The sequence below is a fragment of the Setaria italica genome, chromosome V, assembly GCF_000263155.2.
Source record: "Setaria italica strain Yugu1 chromosome V, Setaria_italica_v2.0, whole genome shotgun sequence".
Classification (NCBI taxonomy): Eukaryota; Viridiplantae; Streptophyta; class Magnoliopsida; order Poales; family Poaceae; genus Setaria; species Setaria italica.
This window is the reverse complement of record NC_028454.1, coordinates 42,028,295-42,047,696: the sequence shown is the minus strand read 5'-3', so window position 1 is coordinate 42,047,696 and position 19,402 is coordinate 42,028,295. Positions and strand designations below refer to the sequence as shown.

Below are 19,402 nucleotides of genomic sequence, written 5' to 3'. Positions count from 1 at the left end.
CACGCAACCAACGCACTCTACCCTCACACCACATCGTACATGTTTATGAAAAACATTGGAAGGCCTAGATCTCCCGTGCATACGGATATGCAGTACCACTTACACGTACGCGTGTATACCCTAACGAACTCGTGAACGCAACTGGGAAAAACCCCGACGATGCACCTAAGTCCGATCAAGGAATCGAACCCCCGGGCTGGCAGCCAACCGAGCTAAGAAAAAAAATGTGAAAGAAAAAGAACCCGCGTGTCCTTTTTCTCTTCTGCCACGCGGGCGCACGAGGCAACTTGGGCCACCTCCCCTGTGTGCTGGGCCTCCTGGGCTGGGCATAAAGGCCCACGCCTCGTTAGACAATCTTTTTCTTTTACCCGTGGGTGTGCGCTGTGCGGCGGGCGCATCTCCTCTCTCTCCTCTCGCCGCGACGCCGCCGTGGTCGCGATTCCGCGCCCTGTCCGACGCGCCGGCCTCAAGAATCAGCGCCGCATCTCCCGTTCTGGAGAACCGCGCTGCCACCGACGCCTATTCCCGGCCTTCAGCCGGCGTCTCCACGCCGGCGCGTTGGTGACGCCGGTCTTCTGAAGAAGACGGCGTGTTCTAGCCTTGGGCGTCAGCCGGAGTCGAGGAAGACGCGATGAATTCGACGTGGGTTATTGCATGAAGTCGATCTGGGGTGCCACAACGACGAACCGGCTTGTGGTGTGCAGATCCGGCGAGAGCGCGCAGCCAAAGCCCGGGTTCCCGGCCACCGCGCGGTCGTTGCCACTGGCCCCGTCGTCGTCGTATGGCTATACCGATCAAGGTTGCCCCCTCCCTTCTCAACCCCACTACTCTCTTATTCATTTTATCGGGTGGAACCTGTACGCGATGTTCGAATTAAAGAATTGTGTGTTGAATTATCTAGATTCAATAATCCCATAGACCCATACCCCTTTCAGTATTTCGTCGATCTTGATCTAGATTTGGTTGAGCAGGATCTTCTCGCTTGTAAATTCCTCGATAGCACCCAACTCTGATTTTGCTTGTGGCGATTAGTTTAAAATTGGTTGGGTGAATCACGGCGATTGAGCATATCTGTCGCTTAAGCTGAGCTTCGACAAAGTCTCTACAAATTATAGCCTGATGTTTACTAAATCACTGGTGTTACTTTCTAACTATCAACTGCCGTTGTGCAGGGAAGGATGGCGATGAGGTCTTAACTCAGCATTGATATTGGCATCTGTGAATGTTTATAACTCCATACTAGAAGACTGTCTTGGTTGCAATGGAGAAAATTCTTCGTTAGATTTTACTTGATAGTGTTTGAGTGTTCTTTGAGTGCCAAAACATGGAGCACCTCCCTGTTGAAGTCATTGGCAACATTCTTTCCCATCTTGGTGTTGCACGTGATGTCATGGTTGCCTCTGCGGTATGCCGGAAGTGGCGGGACGCCTGCAGGAGGCACCTTCGCTTGCTGTCTTTCAACTCTGATGACTTTCCGCGGGACATGACTACACGTCAGTTGGAGATTGTCATTACACAGACTATATTTCAGACGATTGGGCTGCAATGCCTCTCAATTCATATCGATAACACCCATGAGTTCTCTGCAGCACCAGTGATTGCGTGGCTCATGTATACCAGGGAGACTCTGCGGAGCTTGTCTTACAATGTCAGGACAACACCTCATGTAAACATTCTGGAAAAGTGTGGCAGGCAGAAGCTAGAAGTGCTAGATTTGGACCATAACACAATCACAGGTGTCGAACCAAGCTATCAGAGGTTCACTTGTCTGAAATCCCTTTCCCTGAGGCATGTCAGCATTTCAGCATTGGATCTAAGCCTTCTAGTTGCTGCTTGCCCAAAGATAGAGGTATTAGCACTTGATGTCCTTGAGGTTGTCACTTCAGATCCACAATCTACAATGGAGCTCACAAGCCATACATTGAGGAGTCTCTTCGCGAAATCAGTTGGTGTAGATAAGATCATACTTGATGCAGATAATTTGGAGGTTCTACACTTGAATGCATTGAATCTTGATCTGTTTGAGCTTATCGGGAAAGGAACACTAAAGCATCTTAAGATTGATGATGTCAGTGTTACACATTTGGATATTGGGGACAGTACTGAGCATCTGGAGGTGGTAGATGTGAGCAACTTCACCATAGTCTGGCCAAAGTTCTATAATATGATATCCAGAGCATCCAGCTTGCGTATGCTACGATTTTGGGGTGTTGTGTTTGATGACGAGGATGAGATTGTGGATTCAGAAACTATAGCTGTTTCATTTCCTCTTCTTAGGCATCTTTCATTGAGCTATGAATTAAGAGATGGGTTGCTTCACTACAGCCTGCAGGGTTCATCACCACTGGAGAATGTCTCAGTTCTGGAACTTGGTTGGACAGTAATAAGTGAGCACTTTGGACCCTGGGTGTTTGGTATGATTGAAAGGTGTCCAAATCTCAAGAAACTTGTTATTCATGGTGTTCTTTCTGAGGCAAAAACACGTGAAGAGCGCCAGATGTTAGCAAGCTTCACCTCATTTATAGTCTGTCTAATGAGGAAGTATGTGCATGTCGATGTACAATTTGAGTACGAATGACATCTAGTAGATTCATTGGGCTGTCCTAGTTCAGCTGAAGCCGTGCCATCAGGTAACCTTTACTGACCTTTTCCTTTTTTGTAGCATCACGACATCTTATTCAGCATGGTCTTATTACAGTTCTTGCAAATAATCTATTCAATTTCAGGCGAATTTTGATGTAGTTTTCTAATGGAACTAGAGTAGCTAGCAAGAGGTTTAGCTGCTTTACGAAAGGTTCCCTGAAGACAATTGTCATCTGATTGTTGTGTCTCTTAGCCTAATAATTTACGTGATGGCGATTGGCAAACAATCGTATTTTTGAGCAGCTTATTCACCTTCATGTAGTATTTAGAGAAAGGAAAGAAGAGGCCAGGTATTTTTTTTTATCATCAATGGTTTTATGGCATTGTGATTCAGAAAGCCACCATTACAGACCATAGCTATTGATGTCATGTCTTGCAAGACTAAGGTGTCAGGCAATCCATTTTTCCCCGATCGTCCAAACATCTGCTCGTAGAACCTGAGCTAAATTGCAGTTCTTGTAACAGTGTGCTTGTCAACTACACATATGTTTCCTGACATTGTGCTGCTCCTAAAGTAGCTTCACTAGTTTTACTATGTAATACATTCTTTGACTTACTGATTCATTTTGTCATTTGAAACATTATATGGAAGTATAAACTGGTAGTTTTGTTGTAGATACTGTTCTTTATTACAGTTGGTTGGCATCTGTCAACACGCCTTTCAAGAGCAATATTACCCTTTCACACCCAATCCTGTGCTCCCTCAATATTCAATAGAAGTATAACTTTCTTTTCCATTTTATGCATTTTGCAGATTTGCTTCTGATTCTAAATCATGAGGACTGTCTGGTGTAAATTCATCCCAGGTGCATGCCCGCTCCAGAGTTCAAGAAAGTTTGTGTCAACCTCTTCATAGATGCCTGCATTTGCCCATATGAATTAAATCCCCCCGTTCTATTCTTCGGACTGGAATGAAATGTTTATGTTGAGATTTGGTGGCCTTTGTTACATAATAGCAAGACCTTTAATCTTTTCATGAGCCTAATCTTGAATCAAATTCTTTCAATATACTGTAAAATATTGGTAAATTGTAAATTGGTAACTTCAGATTGCAGTAAAGTGTATGATCGATTCTCTTGAGAAATTCGTCATTCACCGTTGTCCCTTTTGGCCTTGACATTCCACTCCAAGGGATTCCATGATAAATTAATAACTAGTCCACATCGGCAGCATTACTGCCTAATCCTAGTTATCAAGGCTGGGGTTTGTCAAAAAATCTTGTGGTTTTATTCCATTTAGTTTTTTGTTTCAGTTGTTTAGAATAGAACATATTCCACGGGTGGATCATATCGAATTTATGGGTCCTGCCAATAGATGTTCCTCACTATTGATGCAGGTTCACTTGCCATTCACAAAATATTTTCGTTTTACAACTTGCACTACTGAATACTTGCAGGATTTGGTTGTGTTGGGTTGGTTTGACAAAATCTCTGTAGGCCTATATATTATTCTTTTGATTTGTTTTGGGTAGAATAATTTCTACCCATTTTCTGTAAAAACTGAAGTTTGTGTTCCACCCTGGTCTGTTCACCATTGCGAAACTAATCCATTGGCTGCTATGATGAGAATCTCATGCCTAGCCATCATCTTTGAATACGATTTTGCCCCTCTTGACCTGTTCCATAGTAGAATATGATGAGACAAGGCTGATCTGAAAGTTCAAACCGTTGACCTTTCTGTAGCAGTTGCTTTGCTACACAAGTTTGCAGGTGAGAATTTGGTAGTGGCATTGGCATGAACCAGTAGCACACTAGCACAAAATCTTTCTTTTCTCTCTCAAGTCAAGTGGGTTAAAGAAAAGAAGATGCAAGCCGTGGAAGCATTCGGATTATCCACATTCCGGCCACTGAGCGTGAAATTCCAACGGCGAGTCATGTCAAAACAAAAAGGTTACCAGTGATAAAATCTAGAAGACAACGAACAAAACGGTTAATTGGTGCGATCCAAGACTATGTCGTTGCGATGTCTGGGTTTTGTTCTTTATTTTTGAAAAAAAAATGCGGTGTCTCGTTTTCACCTTCGTAATTTGTGGATGGCAAAGCATGATTCGCCAGAACTGCATGCCCATCTCCCTCTTCTTGCGTGTAGCTCACTTGCTGATTCCCTGCCCAATAAAAAACTACGAAAACGAGATACTAGGTTTGTAGAGTGCAGGCCTATTCTTGCCAAAAGATTTGCAAAATCTACCGAATCTCTGAACAAAGAATTGGACTGGTGACCTTCTACTGTCACTGGGTAGGGTATACAGTATAGTATTTTTCTGTCCCTTCTCCGTACGTACTGTTCAATGATTCACTGGAGCCCCCTGGCCTCCGGCACATGAACAGGAAGGCTTTTGGAACTTCAGCCTTGACCAAGCCCGGTAGAAGAAAGTCAGCTAGAGAGAGAAAAAAGTGTTAAAAATCTAGCAGCGAGAAAATCCATTAAGAAATTTCCAGAGTAAATGAACTCGGTTGGGCTTTTGCAGCTCAAGGATCAAGCAATCTGGTGAAGTGACCTGAGGAGTTGGCCAGCAAGTATAAATGCAGCTTCTTTGGAGTAGTTTATCATGCGCTTGAGGCCCTACTTAGGCAAAGGATTAGGCACTAATGAGTAATGGCCAGTCAGCAACTTGGCCACAACTCATACAAATGTATTTGGTGTGCTCCCTATCTGCAGTGATGAGTATAACATCTCAGGAGGGGAAGAGCCAGGAGGCCAGGTTGAGGCCTTCTCCAAGAATAAATATCTCTTTGTGGAAATAATGTTTTAAGTATTTGGAGCATGACAATGCACTGATGTTGACCTGGGAAGATAGGGAATTAATCCCAAACAAACCCATTTCCAAGCACCTACCGGATTTTAATATTTTCCATGCCCCAAGACTTTTATATTTTTCACATTGGAGGTGTATCCATTTCATATTTGGTGGTGCTTTGGTTAGGATTGCTTGGAATTAAACTAGTTGCTTGCGATAATTGGAGATGTATTATGGAGTGAGAGCATATAGTTTGACGAATCAAATTAGATCAACTCCCCGTCTCTCCTAAATTCCTCCCTGTCTCTCTCCCTTATCTGCTTTCAACATGATAGGAGAAGAGATGGAAGTGTAGGACAACTTCTCAAGCTCAAGACCCTTTCTAAAAAAAAAAGCTTCTGTGCCTTTCCCTCTCCATTCTCTTTTTTGTTTTCCCCTCTCCTCCCTCCCTCTCTCTCTATTCAATGCTTCTTTTGTTGAGTACTTGCCGTCTCAGAGGGAGAGGGCCAGAGGGCGGCCAATGAGAGGTGAAAGGTGGTTAGTAGGAGTGGAGTAGGAGACAGAAATGCTGACAGAAAAGCCCTACCACACCCCCTCTCTCTCCCTCACCACCCCCTCTGGCCTCTGCATCCCTCTTCCCTCCCTCCCAAGTCTCCAACTAGCTGTTACAAGCCTGTGAAAAAAAGAGGAGGCAGGACGTGTTCAAAAGGACAAGATATTCTTTGCAGTACAGTGGATGAAACTCCAAGGCCGATACGGCCTTGTTTAGTTGGCGAATTTGGGAGGTGCCAAATTACTGTTACAGCACTGTAGCACACTGTAGCGTTTCGTTTGTATTTGTGAATTATTGTCCAAATATTGACTAATTAGGCTCAAAAGATTCGTCTCGCAAAGTACAACAAAACTGTGTAATTAGTTTTTAATTTCATCTACATTTAGTACTCCATGCATGTACCGCAAGTTTGATGTGATGGGGAATCTTCTTTTTGCATAGTGTCAAAGTTGGGAGTTGGGAGTAACTAAACATGGCCACAATTCGCTAGTGCTCCTCTTTTCCGCGTGCGAGAGCTGAGAGCACAAACAAACAAACAAACAAAGAGGAGGCGAGGCGAGGGCTCCCCTCTGCTCGCAGCCTTGCATGCTGGTTCCTTCTTTGCAAGGATGGTATGCATACAGATACAACATCTTCTTTCTCTAGCTAGCCCCCTCCCTCTCTCTCAGCAAGCGCCACAACAATCGCTCACTCTTCTAGTCTTCTTCATGGTCTCTTGTTGTCTGTGGTAGAGCTCGTGACCATGGTGCACGGCGAGGAGAGCTCGTGGAGGATGGAGCGGGCGGCGCTGCCTCTCAACCAGGCGCTCGCGTACGGAGTCCAAGCCCACGCCGCCGCCGCCGCCGCACCGCCTTCCTGCTTCCTGTACGTACCCTACCCACCTCTCCCCCCTCAACTCTCGGTTTCCGGTTTCTCTTTGATCCCTCTGGCCCAGCCGCCATCTTCTTCTACCTCGCCTCATCCTCATCCAAGAGCCAGCATGCAACACCACACGAAATCCTTCTGCTGCTGCAACTTTTCCGCGTCGCAACCAGCTGCTACAACTACAAGCACTTGCCGTGTTTTCAAATCCTTTGAGTGCGCAGCTTCTTTAAAGTATTTTTCGCCCTGCTTTTATCCGTCTTTATAACAGACTGATTCCACGAGCTTATGCCGCGCCACTTTCGTTGGATTACACCTCCGCCCACGCACCGGAATTTCTTAATGCCGAAGGCCTGCGTCCCGCGAGTGATTTGGGCACCGAGATCGCCCTCATCCTTATCTGCTTGCCCAGCAGCAGGAGCTCTGTCTAGGCGGTCTCGGCCTTTCCATTCTTGAAAAGTTTTTATCTGCTAGCTTTGCCTCCTCGGTGGCCTCGCCTGCCGCAGGCTATAGCTTGTACCTTTGGGGGGCGATGACTGACGGGCTCTGTGTGCGCTACTGCTCGAGCAGGGACTTCCAGCCTGCGGCCGCGGCGGCTGCCTACTTCGGGTTCGGTGAGCTGGAGGAGGCCCTCATCCATGGCGGCGGCGGCGCCTCTGCCAACGCCGGCGGCGGCGTCGATCCGGGCGTGATCATCAAGAGCGACGCCCCGGCGCAGACAAAGCGTAAGCTCTCGACTCTCGTCGTCTTCTCTCTCCGAACCTCGGCTACTTGCCAAAAAGGCTCGTTTCTTACCTCGCCTGTGCACAGCGCCGCACAGCCGCACAGCGCGAGACATGCCTCGCCTTTCTGCGTTCCTGCTTGTTTCCATTCCTATGCAACACACAGTGCGCTGTGTGCATATGCAGTAGCTGCACATAATGGTGCGATGCCGATGACTCAAAGATGGAAACATCACGTTTATTCTCTCCCTTTCTCCTCCATGCATTATTATTCTTGTTATGTTACTACCTCCTTTCTCTCTGTCTGCAAATTCATGGAGGGTGGATGAGAGAGAGAGATGCATGAACAGAACAGGGTGGGAATCGGTATTCGATAAGGCCCCGTGTTAATTCTCTTTGTATGCATGCAGCGGCAGCGGCAGGATACCTCGCGGGCGCTGGCGGTGGCAGGCCCCCCACGCTGGAGATCTTCCCTTCGTGGCCAATGAGGCACCAACAGCAGCTGCACAGTGTAAAGGCCCCGCCCTCTCCCAATCTCCCATGATCATTGATTCATGCTCATGCATGCATGCACGCATTCACTTGCTCATCGCTCGCCTCGCCTGCCTCCCGTCGTCTCGTCGTCTACTCTCCCCCTCTGGCTCGTCGCTGAACCCAAGAAAAGATGTGGCTGTTCTTGGGCGATTCGCTGGCCCCTGTATCTGGATGGTGTGTTGGCCTGCAGCCCTGCACCCGCAGCCAGCCACGGCGAGTGAAAGGGGAGAGAGGAGGATGACGACGAGAGACGCGAGATGGGCGGTGGTTCATTCATTGATTGTGATTCTCTTTTTTTACCGCATCTTGATAAAATCTTTTTACCGGCCGCTCACTGTTTGCCGTGTCCTGCCTGTGTAATTGCTGAACAGGGGAATTCGCAGTCAGTAGGGAGCACCACTGACTCGAGCTCAGCTCAGAACACAATGTCTCAGATGGAGTTGGTGTCCCCAGCCTCCCCTGCGCCGCGGCAGGAGGTCATGATGGTGACCACTGATGATTACAGCTACAAGCCAGGCCTCGCCGCTGCGCCCGCTGCTGCCCCCGCCCCCGCCCCGCCAAGCTTTCAGCAGCACCACCCCGCCCTCCCGCTGCACCTGCACGGAGGGGGAGGGGGAGGGGGAGACCATGACAAGGTACGCCTGCCTCCTCCCTCTGCCCTTGCCTGGCCACGCAGCAGCACAGGCACAGGCACAGGCACAGGCACAGGCTCCATCTCCACCCCTCTTCCTCTAATCATCTTTCCCTATCACAGATTCACAGGCAGCAATAGCATGCGCCCTCCCGTAGTACTAGTACAACAGTAGGGTACCCCCTCCTACGACCAACCCCAGCCAGGCAGCCACAGCACAACTCACCAGTCTCTTCAGAATATCGCTGTCAAATCGTTGAAAAACTTGGGTTCTTGAATCTTGCGGTACTCCCTGTACGTAACATGCTGTTCTTTCGTGCCACACCAGCGACGCGGCAGTGCGCGTACGGGCAAGAGCCGGCACTGTGCTACTGTAGTGCAGTGTGCTCCCAACCACTTTGCAGCTTGCTTAGCTCATGTCCCTAGGATAAGTGGCACTACCTTAAGGGCAAACCCAAAGGCATGCGTGCGTAGTGTGTGTGGCCTCTGAATAGAAATAGAAAGCCAGGAAGCCCTGGGTTGATTGGACTAATGGCATCTGGTCAATCCTACGGAGAGGACGCCAAATGATGGCCAGGGTCACCCCTAAAACCGCCCTTCTTGTCTCTCCCTCCTGGATGGATTGATGGGATAAAACTAAAAGCTGTGATAAGCCCTTCTTATCCCCCTGGCCTGCACCTCACCGCAACAGCAGCACATCGATAGCAACAGAAGCCGTGGCTGCCAGCACCGGCTTCACTGAGCTTTCGGGGACAGCTACAGCCAAAAGCTGCCTGCGTTTGGAGGAGATGGAGTGATGGACAGTGCCAGTGCAGCTGCTGCGTCCATCGACGGTGATGGACGACAGGAGCTTTGGCTCCATCGTGCACCGGCTTGTTCTGTGCCTATGCCCCCTGTCCCTGTGGTTGCCTTTTCGTTCGATGGCGAGATGGCCACGCACTGTGCTGCTGTATAGTGTAGACTATAGTGTGTATATCCTCTAATACTGGTGCCCTTGGTTGGTGGTGTACTTTGCACAGAGGAAGCAAGGATCCACAAGGAAAGATGGCAAGTTGGTAGATGCCAAGGTGGGATAGCTGCTCTTGTTGCATTGCATTGCATGTCCCCCCGGCTCCTTCACTGTTCCTGCTTTCATATGTGCCCAAGGGCAGACCTGCATTTGTTTCCTTTTTCTCTGCACGATGACCAATGGATTGCTGTGAATTCTGGCAGACGGAACGGCGGCTGGCGCAGAACAGAGAGGCTGCGAGGAAGAGCAGGCTAAGGAAGAAGGTGATTGATTAGAGGAAAAATCATGCAGCCATGAACTCAGTCATCTTGCTTGATCGAGAAATTTTTTTTGCCTCTGGTCCTGAGAGACTGCCGAGTGATTTGCTTGTCCTTTCACCGCAGGCTTACGTGCAGCAGCTGGAGACTAGCAGGATCAGGCTCCAGCAGGTCGAGCATGAGCTCCAGAGAGCACGGTCACAGGTTTGTTGCAGTCCCAAACTCCGCAACACGTCTGATGGGTCTCTGATCACGCATCGGATGCGAGTTCGTATCATTCAGAGCTTGACGTGTCATGGCGTGTTACCGTGGTCCAGGGCCTGTTCGTTGGAGGGTGCAGCGCCGCCGGGGACATGAGCTCTGGTAATAACTACAACCCAGCCACCGTCCATTTTCGTAGTACCACTAGCTGCCGCTGCTGCCGCCGCCGCCGCCGCCGCCGCCGCAGGCCCGCGCGGTTGCCGAGGCGGCCGTCCGGCCCTTGTCCGGCGTGGAAAATGTGCGCCGTCGACCTTGCTGCTAGTAATGACTCCGTTCCCGCCGTTACGTGCGCGTGCAGGAGCCGCCGCGTTCGACATGGAGTACGCGCGGTGGCTGGACGACGACGGCAAGCGGCTGGCGGAGCTCCGGGGCGGGCTGCAGGCGCACCTGGACGGCAACCTGGGCCTCATCGTGGAGGAGTGCGTGCAGCACTACGACGAGCTGTTCCAGCTCAAGGCGGCTCTGGCGCACGAGGACGTCTTCCACCTCCTCACCGGTGGCTGGGCCACCCCCGCCGAGCGCTGCTTCTTCTGGATGGGCGGCTTCCGCCCGTCCGAGCTGCTCAAGGTACGACTGCTATAGCTGCTGCCAAACATGGTGTCCGTCCGTGCGTGCAGGGGGTGTCGAGGCGGCGGAGCCCGTACTGAGCCTTTTTTTTTCCCCTTTTCTTCTTGGCCATGCACGCAGATCCTGATCCCGCAGCTGGACCCGCTGACGGAGCAGCAGCTACTGGGGATCTGCAACCTGCAGCAGTCGTCGGAGCAGGCGGAGGAGGCGCTCGCGCAGGGCCTGCACCAGCTGCACCAGTCCCTGGCCGACACAGTCGCCGCCGGCACGCTCAACGACGGCGCCGCCGCCCCCAACTACATGAGCCTCATGGCCGTCGCGCTGGAGAAGCTCGCCAGCCTCGAAAGCTTCTATCAGCAGGTCACCATTTTTTCCCACTCCCCCTCTCCATTTCCAGCATATCATGCACAGCTGTTATTACTACAAGATCATGATCAGTAAACATTTTTAACCCAAGAATCAATACAACGAGGAAAAGCTGGATTTAACTTTCAAGTACACCAGTCCTTCCCCTGTCAGAGCTGCACAGTAACAGCAGCGATGGAGCTGGTCCTCGTCCTAGAGGCTACAGGGCCCTGTCCTGCTTTCTCCAAGGCAGGCCAACCTTTTGTCAGGAAGCTAAGCTTAAACCTGCAAAAACCGGATAAGCATCATTACCACTTTCCAGCACGCATAATTAGCTCGTGATTAAACAACAAACAACAAGCTAATGCTTTTCTTTTTTGAAAGATCACGACAAGCTAATGCTGCTAGTGACAATTATCGTGTGTTTTCTAGAGGAGTTGGTAGGGACCCAAGAAGGCAAGGTTTTGATCCTTTTTTATGTGTGTGGGTTTGGCAAGGCTTTGTTCCTGGACACACATGTGTACTGGGCGTACATACACGTACACACCTGTCTCTTTCTACAGAAAGTCAATGGCCGCATACATACGGTTGGCACTGTGCATAAACAATGCCCCTTGTGCGCCTTCCCTGTGCCGGCCATCTCCTTTTTATTCTCTCCCTCCTGTGTTTGCTGGTGCCTCGGCAGAAAAACAGAGACCCCACACACAGGCATGGAGAAAAAAAATATATTCGAGGCCTCTCTCATTCATGGTGTGCTCCATGCCTAGCAAAAGTTGCAAGGGCTCAATCCATGAATAAAAGGACACAGCCACCTAAACTTGAGACCCATGGACGGCAAGAAGCCTAAAATAAAATGATCATACCTGTTTATGGATTATCTTCTCTATCAGGGGTGTAAAAGGAGATTGTGACCTCCATTTTGTTAGTTTATTTTCACCTTTCCTGAGCTCTGATTCCTTTTCAGATGTATGCTTATTTTGGTCTGTGGACAGAACTTTGCAAGAAGGCAGCTAATTAGTATTTCCTAGGTTCATGATTGGAGCAATCATTCAACAGAAAGCCTTGTAAGAAAGATGGTCACAATGAACAAAGTTGTTAGGAGTAGCAGTGTATTTGGATAAGATAAAGGTGCATATGAAAAAGACTTATAATAAACATGATCACAGATGATAGGTCACTCTCCTTCTTTTAGGCTTTCAGGATAGATGCTGCTTATTTCTGAAACTCACATCATACTACCTCCAGTCATTAATTTATGATGTTTTAAACAAAGAAAATGAATTAGTTTAAGTTTGTTTTGGTTGTCCAAAGATGTCCATGTGTTGATAACTAGGAGTATTTCTTTTCATTCTCTAGAAGTATGTAGTATATACAAATGATAAGCACAATTCAGCAGGGTGATATACAGCTGTCAGCAGGTGGAAAACAATTGCTTCACCATCAAAAGTCCAAACTTTTCTGAAAAGAACGTTTCATTAGATTAAGATTAAGCACCACCAGATAACCTTCAGCCATTGTCCATACTAGAATATAGTAGGAACAAGACAGCACGACAACACAAGAATAGATGCATCTGCATGATCCGAAAATGCCCTGTCATTCAAGATAATGGAAGCACCAATGTGCAGCATAGCCAAGACAAGAAACAAAACTAATGTGACATCTCACCTTTCTTTTCATGTGTGCTGTTCCAACTGCAGGCCGACAATCTCAGGCAGCAGACGTTGCATCAGATGCGCCGGATCCTGACCACTCGGCAGGCGGCGCGGTGCTTCCTCTCCATTGGGGAGTACTACCGCCGCCTCCGAGCTCTCAGTAACCTCTGGGCTTCCCGTCCTCGCGAGTAAGATTCAGACCTCTCAGCTGCAAAAACTGCATCATGTTATTAAGTGGATACGGCCGTTAAAGTTTAGCACCTATCACATCAGATGTTTGGATGCTAATTATGAGTATTAAATATAGGCTAATTAAAAACTAATTGCATAGATGGAGTCTAATTCGCGAGACGAATATATTAAACTAATTGCACAATTCATTAGATTAAGATTAATTAAGCTTAATAGATTCGTCTCGCGAATTAGCATAGGGTTCTGCAATTAGTTTTATAATTAGCACAGGTTTAGTCATCCTAATTAGCATCCGAACATTCGATGTAACACTGCTAAAGTTTAGTATCTAGTATCCAAACACCCCTGACTCACTGCACTGTGGTTGTTCCCAACCTGCCAATCGTGCCTGAATCACATGTATTCCTTCGCTTTTCAAAAAATAGGATCATTTTTTTTCAGATTTCAATATATGAAATGTGAGAAATGGACATGGCTGACAATGCATGCATTTTACACTCTCCTGCAACAGGAACTTCATCGGTACAGAGAGCCTCAGTCCCACAGCAACGGAGCTGCAGGTCATGCACCAACAGCAGCAGAACCAATTCTCAGGATTTTGAGGCCTCACCTGGAGGGTGTAGACTTAGGGGCCGCCAGTGATGTGACAAAGATTCTGATTTTTGAGAGGGAGATGCATTGTAATGTTCTATTATTAAAGTACTGAGAAAGCAGCATCACTAGGCGAAAGGGAGGGGAGAAGGAACTGCTGTGGTGCGATGTTGGGTGGCTCACCTGTTCATATGGCTCTTGAACTGATTGAAGGGTTAGCACCGCAGAATTTTTGTGCGTAGCAGAAAACAAAGCAGAGGCAGAAAAATCTGGCTGCTCACTTGCCTGAGAGGACTAATTGCAGTTAGAGACACAGAGTAACCATTAAATAACTCCTAAGTTTTTAATTGTTATGCAAACACTTCAGTAGTCTATCTCCAAACTTATCCAGGAAGTATATGGTAGCCAGGCAATAATCTATCATCGGGTATTGTTTAACAATACAATGCCACCAGAAACCCCGGTGGTGGCTGATTTTCAAAACCTGATTCCACTAAGCACTGATGAGAAAAAGAGAAAAGGCAACTAGGGAATCTGTATGAAGCCAAGACAAGTTTAATATCATCAATTACAACAATAATAACAAAGCCTTTTAATACTGTCAAAAAGAATATTAGAAGCATGACCATTGAAGAGTAAGGCAGAACAATGTCTGAAATAGCTAGAAAACAGACGTCAAGAAAGAAGATCCATAGTCAGCAGCACAACTAGAAACAACAAACATTAACTGAACACAAATTGAAAGATGCAAGTTCAGAACTATTGGTGGACAAATGAATGTAAGGGGAAGGGCTTTCCAATCACCTGATATCAACTTAGACTCAGATATTCAAAATCAGCTCTGCTTTGAATGTCATCTATCACGAACATTTGAATTAGGTTGTTGTCACGCAGGTGAATTTCCATGAGACGATCAGATGAACAACATTCCAATCTGAATCATGTGATGCATAGAGGGGGTGAATAGGTTCGATTTGAACACGTGAAAATTTTTCGCAGCGGAATTAAATACGTCGGAACTTCCGACACTGGGCTGGAACTTCCGACAGAGTCAGAACTTTTGGTACAGGTGCGAAACTTCCGACAGAGTAAAAGGTACTTTACGAGATTCAAATTTAAACAGGTTTCTGCAGAATCTATTTGAATCAAAAGTTCAGCAAAGATGTCTAGATATTACTGCAGGTGAATTTATAGAAGGAACTTCACGAGATAATAGATCGGCACAAAACAAGCTCTATATCAACTAGAAATGAAGAAAACAATAAGCACACGAGACCAAGAATTTGTTTACCGAAATTCACTCCCACTAAGGAAGCTACGTCTTCATTGAGAAGCTCACAGAGCCGGGTCCTCACTAACCCTTTACTTCTCCCAATCAATCACAAAGGAGGATTGGGTTACTTACTATAAATCTACGAAGAATGGGGTGATACAAACGTTCCCGAACGCACCACACAAAGAGGGTGCTCAAACGGGCAACACCTAACCGTCTAGAAGCAAGCTTCAATAGTAACTAACGCGAATCAAAGAACGAAGATGCTTCAAGTGCTCTTGAGATGAACTTGATTGACCTTACACTCAAAGGTAGAGTCACACACCTCAAATCCTTCTCTCACCCAAGCTCTAGCTCAAAACTCTCAAAGATTTAGCTCAAGAAGGAAGTAGAGAGAAGTATTGAATGTTCTTGGAGGTGTTTATCTCGGGTTACGTCAGCAGTAAAGGAAGAGGGAGCTGAGGGGGTATAAATACGCGAGCCCAAAAACTAGTTGTTGTGCTATTAATGTATCTGTCGGAATCTCCAACACAGGGTCAAAACTTCCAACACAATTAAATGAAATTCACTAAGCACCCCCTATCGGAAGTTTCTGAAAACATCCGACAGGTGTCGGAACTTCCGACACTCACAGAAACTGTGAGAAATAAAATGTGCAAGTGTATGATTAAGGAGTCTCTCATAGGTAGTTAGCATCTCAAGTAAGCACTTTGATTTCTTCGAGCCAACTAGCCGTGTCCCCCTTTATAATATGGTGTTTCTATACTCAAATTCAAAAATAGAAAGTAATAAATCAATTTTCCTTTATGCTTGAACACCTTTCCACCAATATTTAGGATCCTTTCTTACACATTTGCACTTCTATAGATTTGAACCTGTAAATTTCTCGATAAAGTCGTTAGTCCTTAATTATGCATGTCATCAACACCAAAACCCACTTAGGAACCAAATGCACTTTCACAATCATGCAGCTCTGAATTTTCACCCCCCTTTGACTGCAAAATTGTGATTTGAAAAGGCCCGACAAATAGTGGAATGGATAGAAGGCCACAAGAGCATCCAAAACACAAAGTATGTACGCAAAGGAAGACAGAAGACTTCTCAAGAAAACTTCGCAGGATTGAAAAAAAAAAGATGAAATACATACACAACAAACGAAAGTGAATAATAGCTGGACACTAACTTCCCAATCAAGTGAAGAAAACATAGCGGCGATATGAATGCAGGTTGCTGAACAAGGGAAGCATATCACATTTAGCTATAAATGAGAACCCATCAGCCTAGCAGAGAATACTTTTTTTTTGGCGAGAAGAAAAGGTTCGGCAACATCACTTGTCTGGCAAGCATTCAATGAGCAGGCTCACTAAATATTCGTTACGGAACCAGCAGTGCAACTACAGTTGTAAAACTTAATACATATAGTTCATACAACATACTTACCACAAAAGTATAATTTAGAGAATGAACCATGGACATCTACAAGGAAGCAGAAAAGAAGTCTACTGAATGGTACAGCCCATGTCACATATCACAGTTACTGAACAGGCCTGTTCCTTCTGTGGGTTTCATTTTTGTTTATAATCCGAATGGATAACAGAACTCACATCTGATTCCGCACTTCTTTTTGAGGAGGGGAGCAAATGTTTCGACCATTCCTCCAAGCTTTTGCGGTGAAGAGTGTTCATGCTAATAGAAGGACGCTTCTTACGAATCATTTGTTCAGCAGCTTTCCAATCTTCAGCCAATCCAAGTGCAACAAGAAGGGCACACATCACACAGACACTTCTGCCATGACCTGTTAGAGATATAAAATGCTATTAAATAACCTGCCAATCCTAGTGCTCAATAAGTCAATTGGATGGCCTATTAGAGAAGCAAGGAAATTGGTATGCACAAGCCAGTATAAAGAGATTTTATATGGAAACTAGTAACAAGGAGGTTTAAGCTAAGAGGAAAAATAAAGGTTTAGTAATTGAGTTGGGTGCACATATCCAGCTTAAGCTTAATTTTATTTTAACTTTTTAGGTTAAACTGGGCCAAACAATCGCTTAAGGTAAAGATTGATACTATTACAAGACTACCTCCACTATTTATGAGATGAACCTTGATACAGTCTGAATGTAATGCAGATGCTGTTCAGCTTACCCATGGCAGTTTCACTTTTTGTTCGCAGATAAGCAAAAATAAATAGACATGGCAAATAACCCACATGCAAACAAGATGACATGAAAATTGAAAAATAATGTATCAGTATATTTGTTTCCTATCTCTAGTCCCAACAGTTACCTAATATGACTAAACTACAGAAATTAGGCAATTAGGCAATTTTTTAGTGGGTTAAATCCCTATTTTTAGTGGTCAGGTCCTTCTTGAGCTCTTTCAGGCAATTAGGCATTTTCTGTGATCTAAGTGCACGCGTGTGTGCGTGTGTCTGTGTGTGTGAGTCTATGTATGACTCTTTCTTCTCCTATTAATATAAGTATTTTCAAGACAAAAACACAGAGGGAAACACAATATAGTTCCTTATCCAAAGTAGAAATGAGGAAATGGAATTTACCATAGGCACAGTGGACATAAACAGGTTTGTTCTGTGAACGCTTTCTTATAGCCCATCGCACCGCAGACTCAATCTGTGATGGCTGAGGAGCCCTTGTATCCCAGGTAGCAATACACAGATATGCATTATTAGATAGAGTCGAGCTTTTTGGAAGCTCGCACGTGCAATCTATGACTGCAGGGTCACCTGGTGGCAGGCGTTCAACTGAAGAAGGCCATCCTCCAACAAACACTCCATCTGCAATCTCAGTGTACAGGGGCTCATTTTTCACAAATCTTCGTAGCAGCACAAACAGGTGGATGAAAAGAAGAAATGGAGAAAAAATGATCCATGACCACAAAGGAAAGCTTCCATCAGATGCCTTGCCAAGGAGTAAAGGAAGATCAATTGCTGGGTGGGAAGCTATCGAGACTAGCATTGCAATCATGGACACATATATGAGGGGAAATGAGATAAGGGTCGCTCCTAGTCCTTGGAAAAAATATGCCACAGAAAGCAGGACAGCAGCCTTCAGTCCAATCAACCTGGATATTCCCCAACCCATCTCTGCAAGTCATTATATATAGACGGAGTCAGAAAAAATCAAGGACCAACAAGCACAACAAACATAGTAATTATAAAAGCACCCTTTCACCATATGAAACTACAGCTTGTTTGATACACACAATATATAGGACTTATGTTATTTCAGTGAGATAGTGCCATTCAGTATTATTCCCTGCTCAGTTGCATTTTGTTTCTAAGTAGTCCTCAGTGGTTTCGATGATTTAACATTCAAGTTATGCCGAGTTTATTAATTCCCCATTCAGAGCATACTACTTCAAGAAGTTTACCTATTCGTGATCCTTAATCAGCACAATCCCATGGTTCTGAAAGTTAGCATTTCGAAACGGCACAAGGCACGATCAACCTTAAAAACAAAGGGATACTCTATGCATTCCAGGAAATTAGAAATTCACTGTATAGATACACGATCAATTCATCCAGAACCCCTCGAATCACAAGGCTCCGAAAATCAGCAACAAAATCAACAGGACAGAAGCAAGACCTTGCCCCACCTTTCCCTCGAGGCCGCAAATCTCAAGAGTGAAGCGCTTCACTCCTTAGTGCCCCTTGTCGGCCAATCGGCCTCGTTCGCCTCGCGGCGTCCTACTGCACGCCGCCTCGCCGATTCGCCGTAGAGCGCTGCCCTGCTCGCGCGACCTAGGGTTTCGGAGCTCGCGAATCGCGTCACGTGGTGGTGGGGTCCCTCTCTCTCTCCTCTCTCTGGGTTGAACCGTCGAAGTGTCGAACTGTTGAAGAGAGGGAGGAGAGGAGACGAACTCGTGCCCCGTGGCCCGTGGTTTCGGATGGAGAGTCTTCGTATATGGGCTTGATGTAAAGCACACAGCTTGTTTATAGGCCCAAATGCGGCCTGCCGACCTGGGAATGGAAGCTCGTGGCCCAGATTTGGCCTAGCAACGTTGCAAAGTAAGGAAAACCATTTGACTCTCTCACAGTCCGAATTTTCACTTGAAAATCAGATATTCGCCCTCCTCTACTTTTGAAACAGTCTGATCCCTCGTGGACAGGTTTGAAACCTGGTTTTTAGGTCGGAGGTGAAGAAGCATATTTCAGTTGAGATGATCAAATGAACTTTTTCTGCATTATGATGTACTGTTGCTCTCTGTTTCTGAAGCAAGGCATCAATCCACACCCTAACAAATTCTTTATTTTTTTCGAAATACTCACTTTGCTGTTAAATACAAGACATTTAGTAGAAGGTAATTAGTTTAAGAACCGAGGAGTACAGGCCCCAAAAAATGTAATTCAACGAACAGTGAAAACAACAGATGTAGCTATCACCGGTTTAGGAAAAGGAAACCTGAAACAAAACACTCCGCAAAAGTAATTTTTCTGCAAACTAATGTTGTAATGTTGCTCTCTGTTTCAGAAGCGATTCATCACTATCACCTGAGAGTCAGTGAGGCATCAACCTACATCCTAACAATTTCTCTCTTTTTTTCCGAGATAC

At 46.2% G+C, this 19,402-nt stretch overlaps 3 protein-coding genes across 7 annotated transcripts; 2 read left to right on the top strand and 1 right to left on the bottom strand.

Annotated features, from left to right (window-relative positions):
- The first annotated feature begins 382 nt into the window (after positions 1-382).
- LOC101772984 (F-box/LRR-repeat protein At1g67190) lies at positions 383-3,734 on the top strand. Its single transcript, XM_012845724.3, has 3 exons — positions 383-799; positions 1,173-2,630; positions 3,398-3,734. Exon 2 carries the CDS (start codon positions 1,325-1,327, stop codon positions 2,576-2,578), a length of 1,254 nt encoding a protein of 417 aa, XP_012701178.1. The 5' UTR covers positions 383-799; positions 1,173-1,324; the 3' UTR covers positions 2,579-2,630; positions 3,398-3,734.
- Positions 3,735-6,451: 2,717 nt separating this feature from the next.
- Positions 6,452-13,917, top strand: LOC101771249 (transcription factor LG2). Of its 4 annotated transcripts, XM_004970594.2 has the most exons (13): positions 6,452-6,544; positions 6,665-6,797; positions 7,365-7,519; positions 7,927-8,027; positions 8,422-8,685; positions 9,701-9,748; positions 9,894-9,953; positions 10,074-10,151; positions 10,265-10,310; positions 10,507-10,775; positions 10,896-11,135; positions 12,821-12,963; positions 13,479-13,917. In XM_004970594.2, exons 2-13 carry the CDS (start codon positions 6,676-6,678, stop codon positions 13,567-13,569), a joined length of 1,617 nt encoding a protein of 538 aa, XP_004970651.1. In that variant the 5' UTR covers positions 6,452-6,544; positions 6,665-6,675; the 3' UTR covers positions 13,570-13,917. The 4 variants fall into 4 exon arrangements, with proteins under 4 accessions (XP_004970651.1, XP_012701952.1, XP_022682636.1 ...); XM_022826900.1 differs by lacking the exons at positions 6,452-6,544; positions 6,665-6,797 and adding an exon at positions 7,114-7,228; XM_012846498.2 differs by lacking the exon at positions 9,701-9,748 and having other exon boundaries at positions 6,459-6,797.
- Positions 13,918-16,112: 2,195 nt separating this feature from the next.
- On the bottom strand, positions 16,113-18,705 carry LOC101771907 (uncharacterized protein YnbD). 2 transcript variants are annotated; one of them, XM_004970597.2, is made up of 3 exons: positions 18,437-18,705; positions 17,389-17,934; positions 16,113-16,626 (listed from the first exon to the last, which is right to left on the bottom strand). In XM_004970597.2, the coding sequence occupies exons 2-3, from the start codon at positions 17,930-17,932 to the stop codon at positions 16,397-16,399; spliced, it is 774 nt and encodes a 257-aa protein (XP_004970654.1). In that variant the 5' UTR covers positions 17,933-17,934; positions 18,437-18,705; the 3' UTR covers positions 16,113-16,396. The 2 variants fall into 2 exon arrangements, with proteins under 2 accessions (XP_004970654.1, XP_004970653.1); XM_004970596.2 differs by having other exon boundaries at positions 18,447-18,701.
- Between the last annotated feature and the right edge of the window lie 697 nt (positions 18,706-19,402).

Coding starts and splice junctions, on each gene's coding strand:
- LOC101771249 (XM_004970594.2), top strand. CDS start 6,676: ATGGTGCACGGCGAGGAGAGCTCGTGGAGGATGGAGCGGGCGGCGCTG. Junction 9,749..9,893: donor GCAAGTTGGTAGATGCCAAG/GTGGGATAGCTG, acceptor GAATTCTGGCAG/ACGGAACGGCGGCTGGCGCA. Junction 10,152..10,264: donor TCCAGAGAGCACGGTCACAG/GTTTGTTGCAGT, acceptor ACCGTGGTCCAG/GGCCTGTTCGTTGGAGGGTG.
- LOC101772984 (XM_012845724.3), top strand. CDS start 1,325: ATGGAGCACCTCCCTGTTGAAGTCATTGGCAACATTCTTTCCCATCTT.
- LOC101771907 (XM_004970597.2), bottom strand. CDS start 17,932: ATGGGTTGGGGAATATCCAGGTTGATTGGACTGAAGGCTGCTGTCCTG. Junction 16,627..17,388: donor TTATGTCCACTGTGCCTATG/GTAAATTCCATT, acceptor TATCTCTAACAG/GTCATGGCAGAAGTGTCTGT.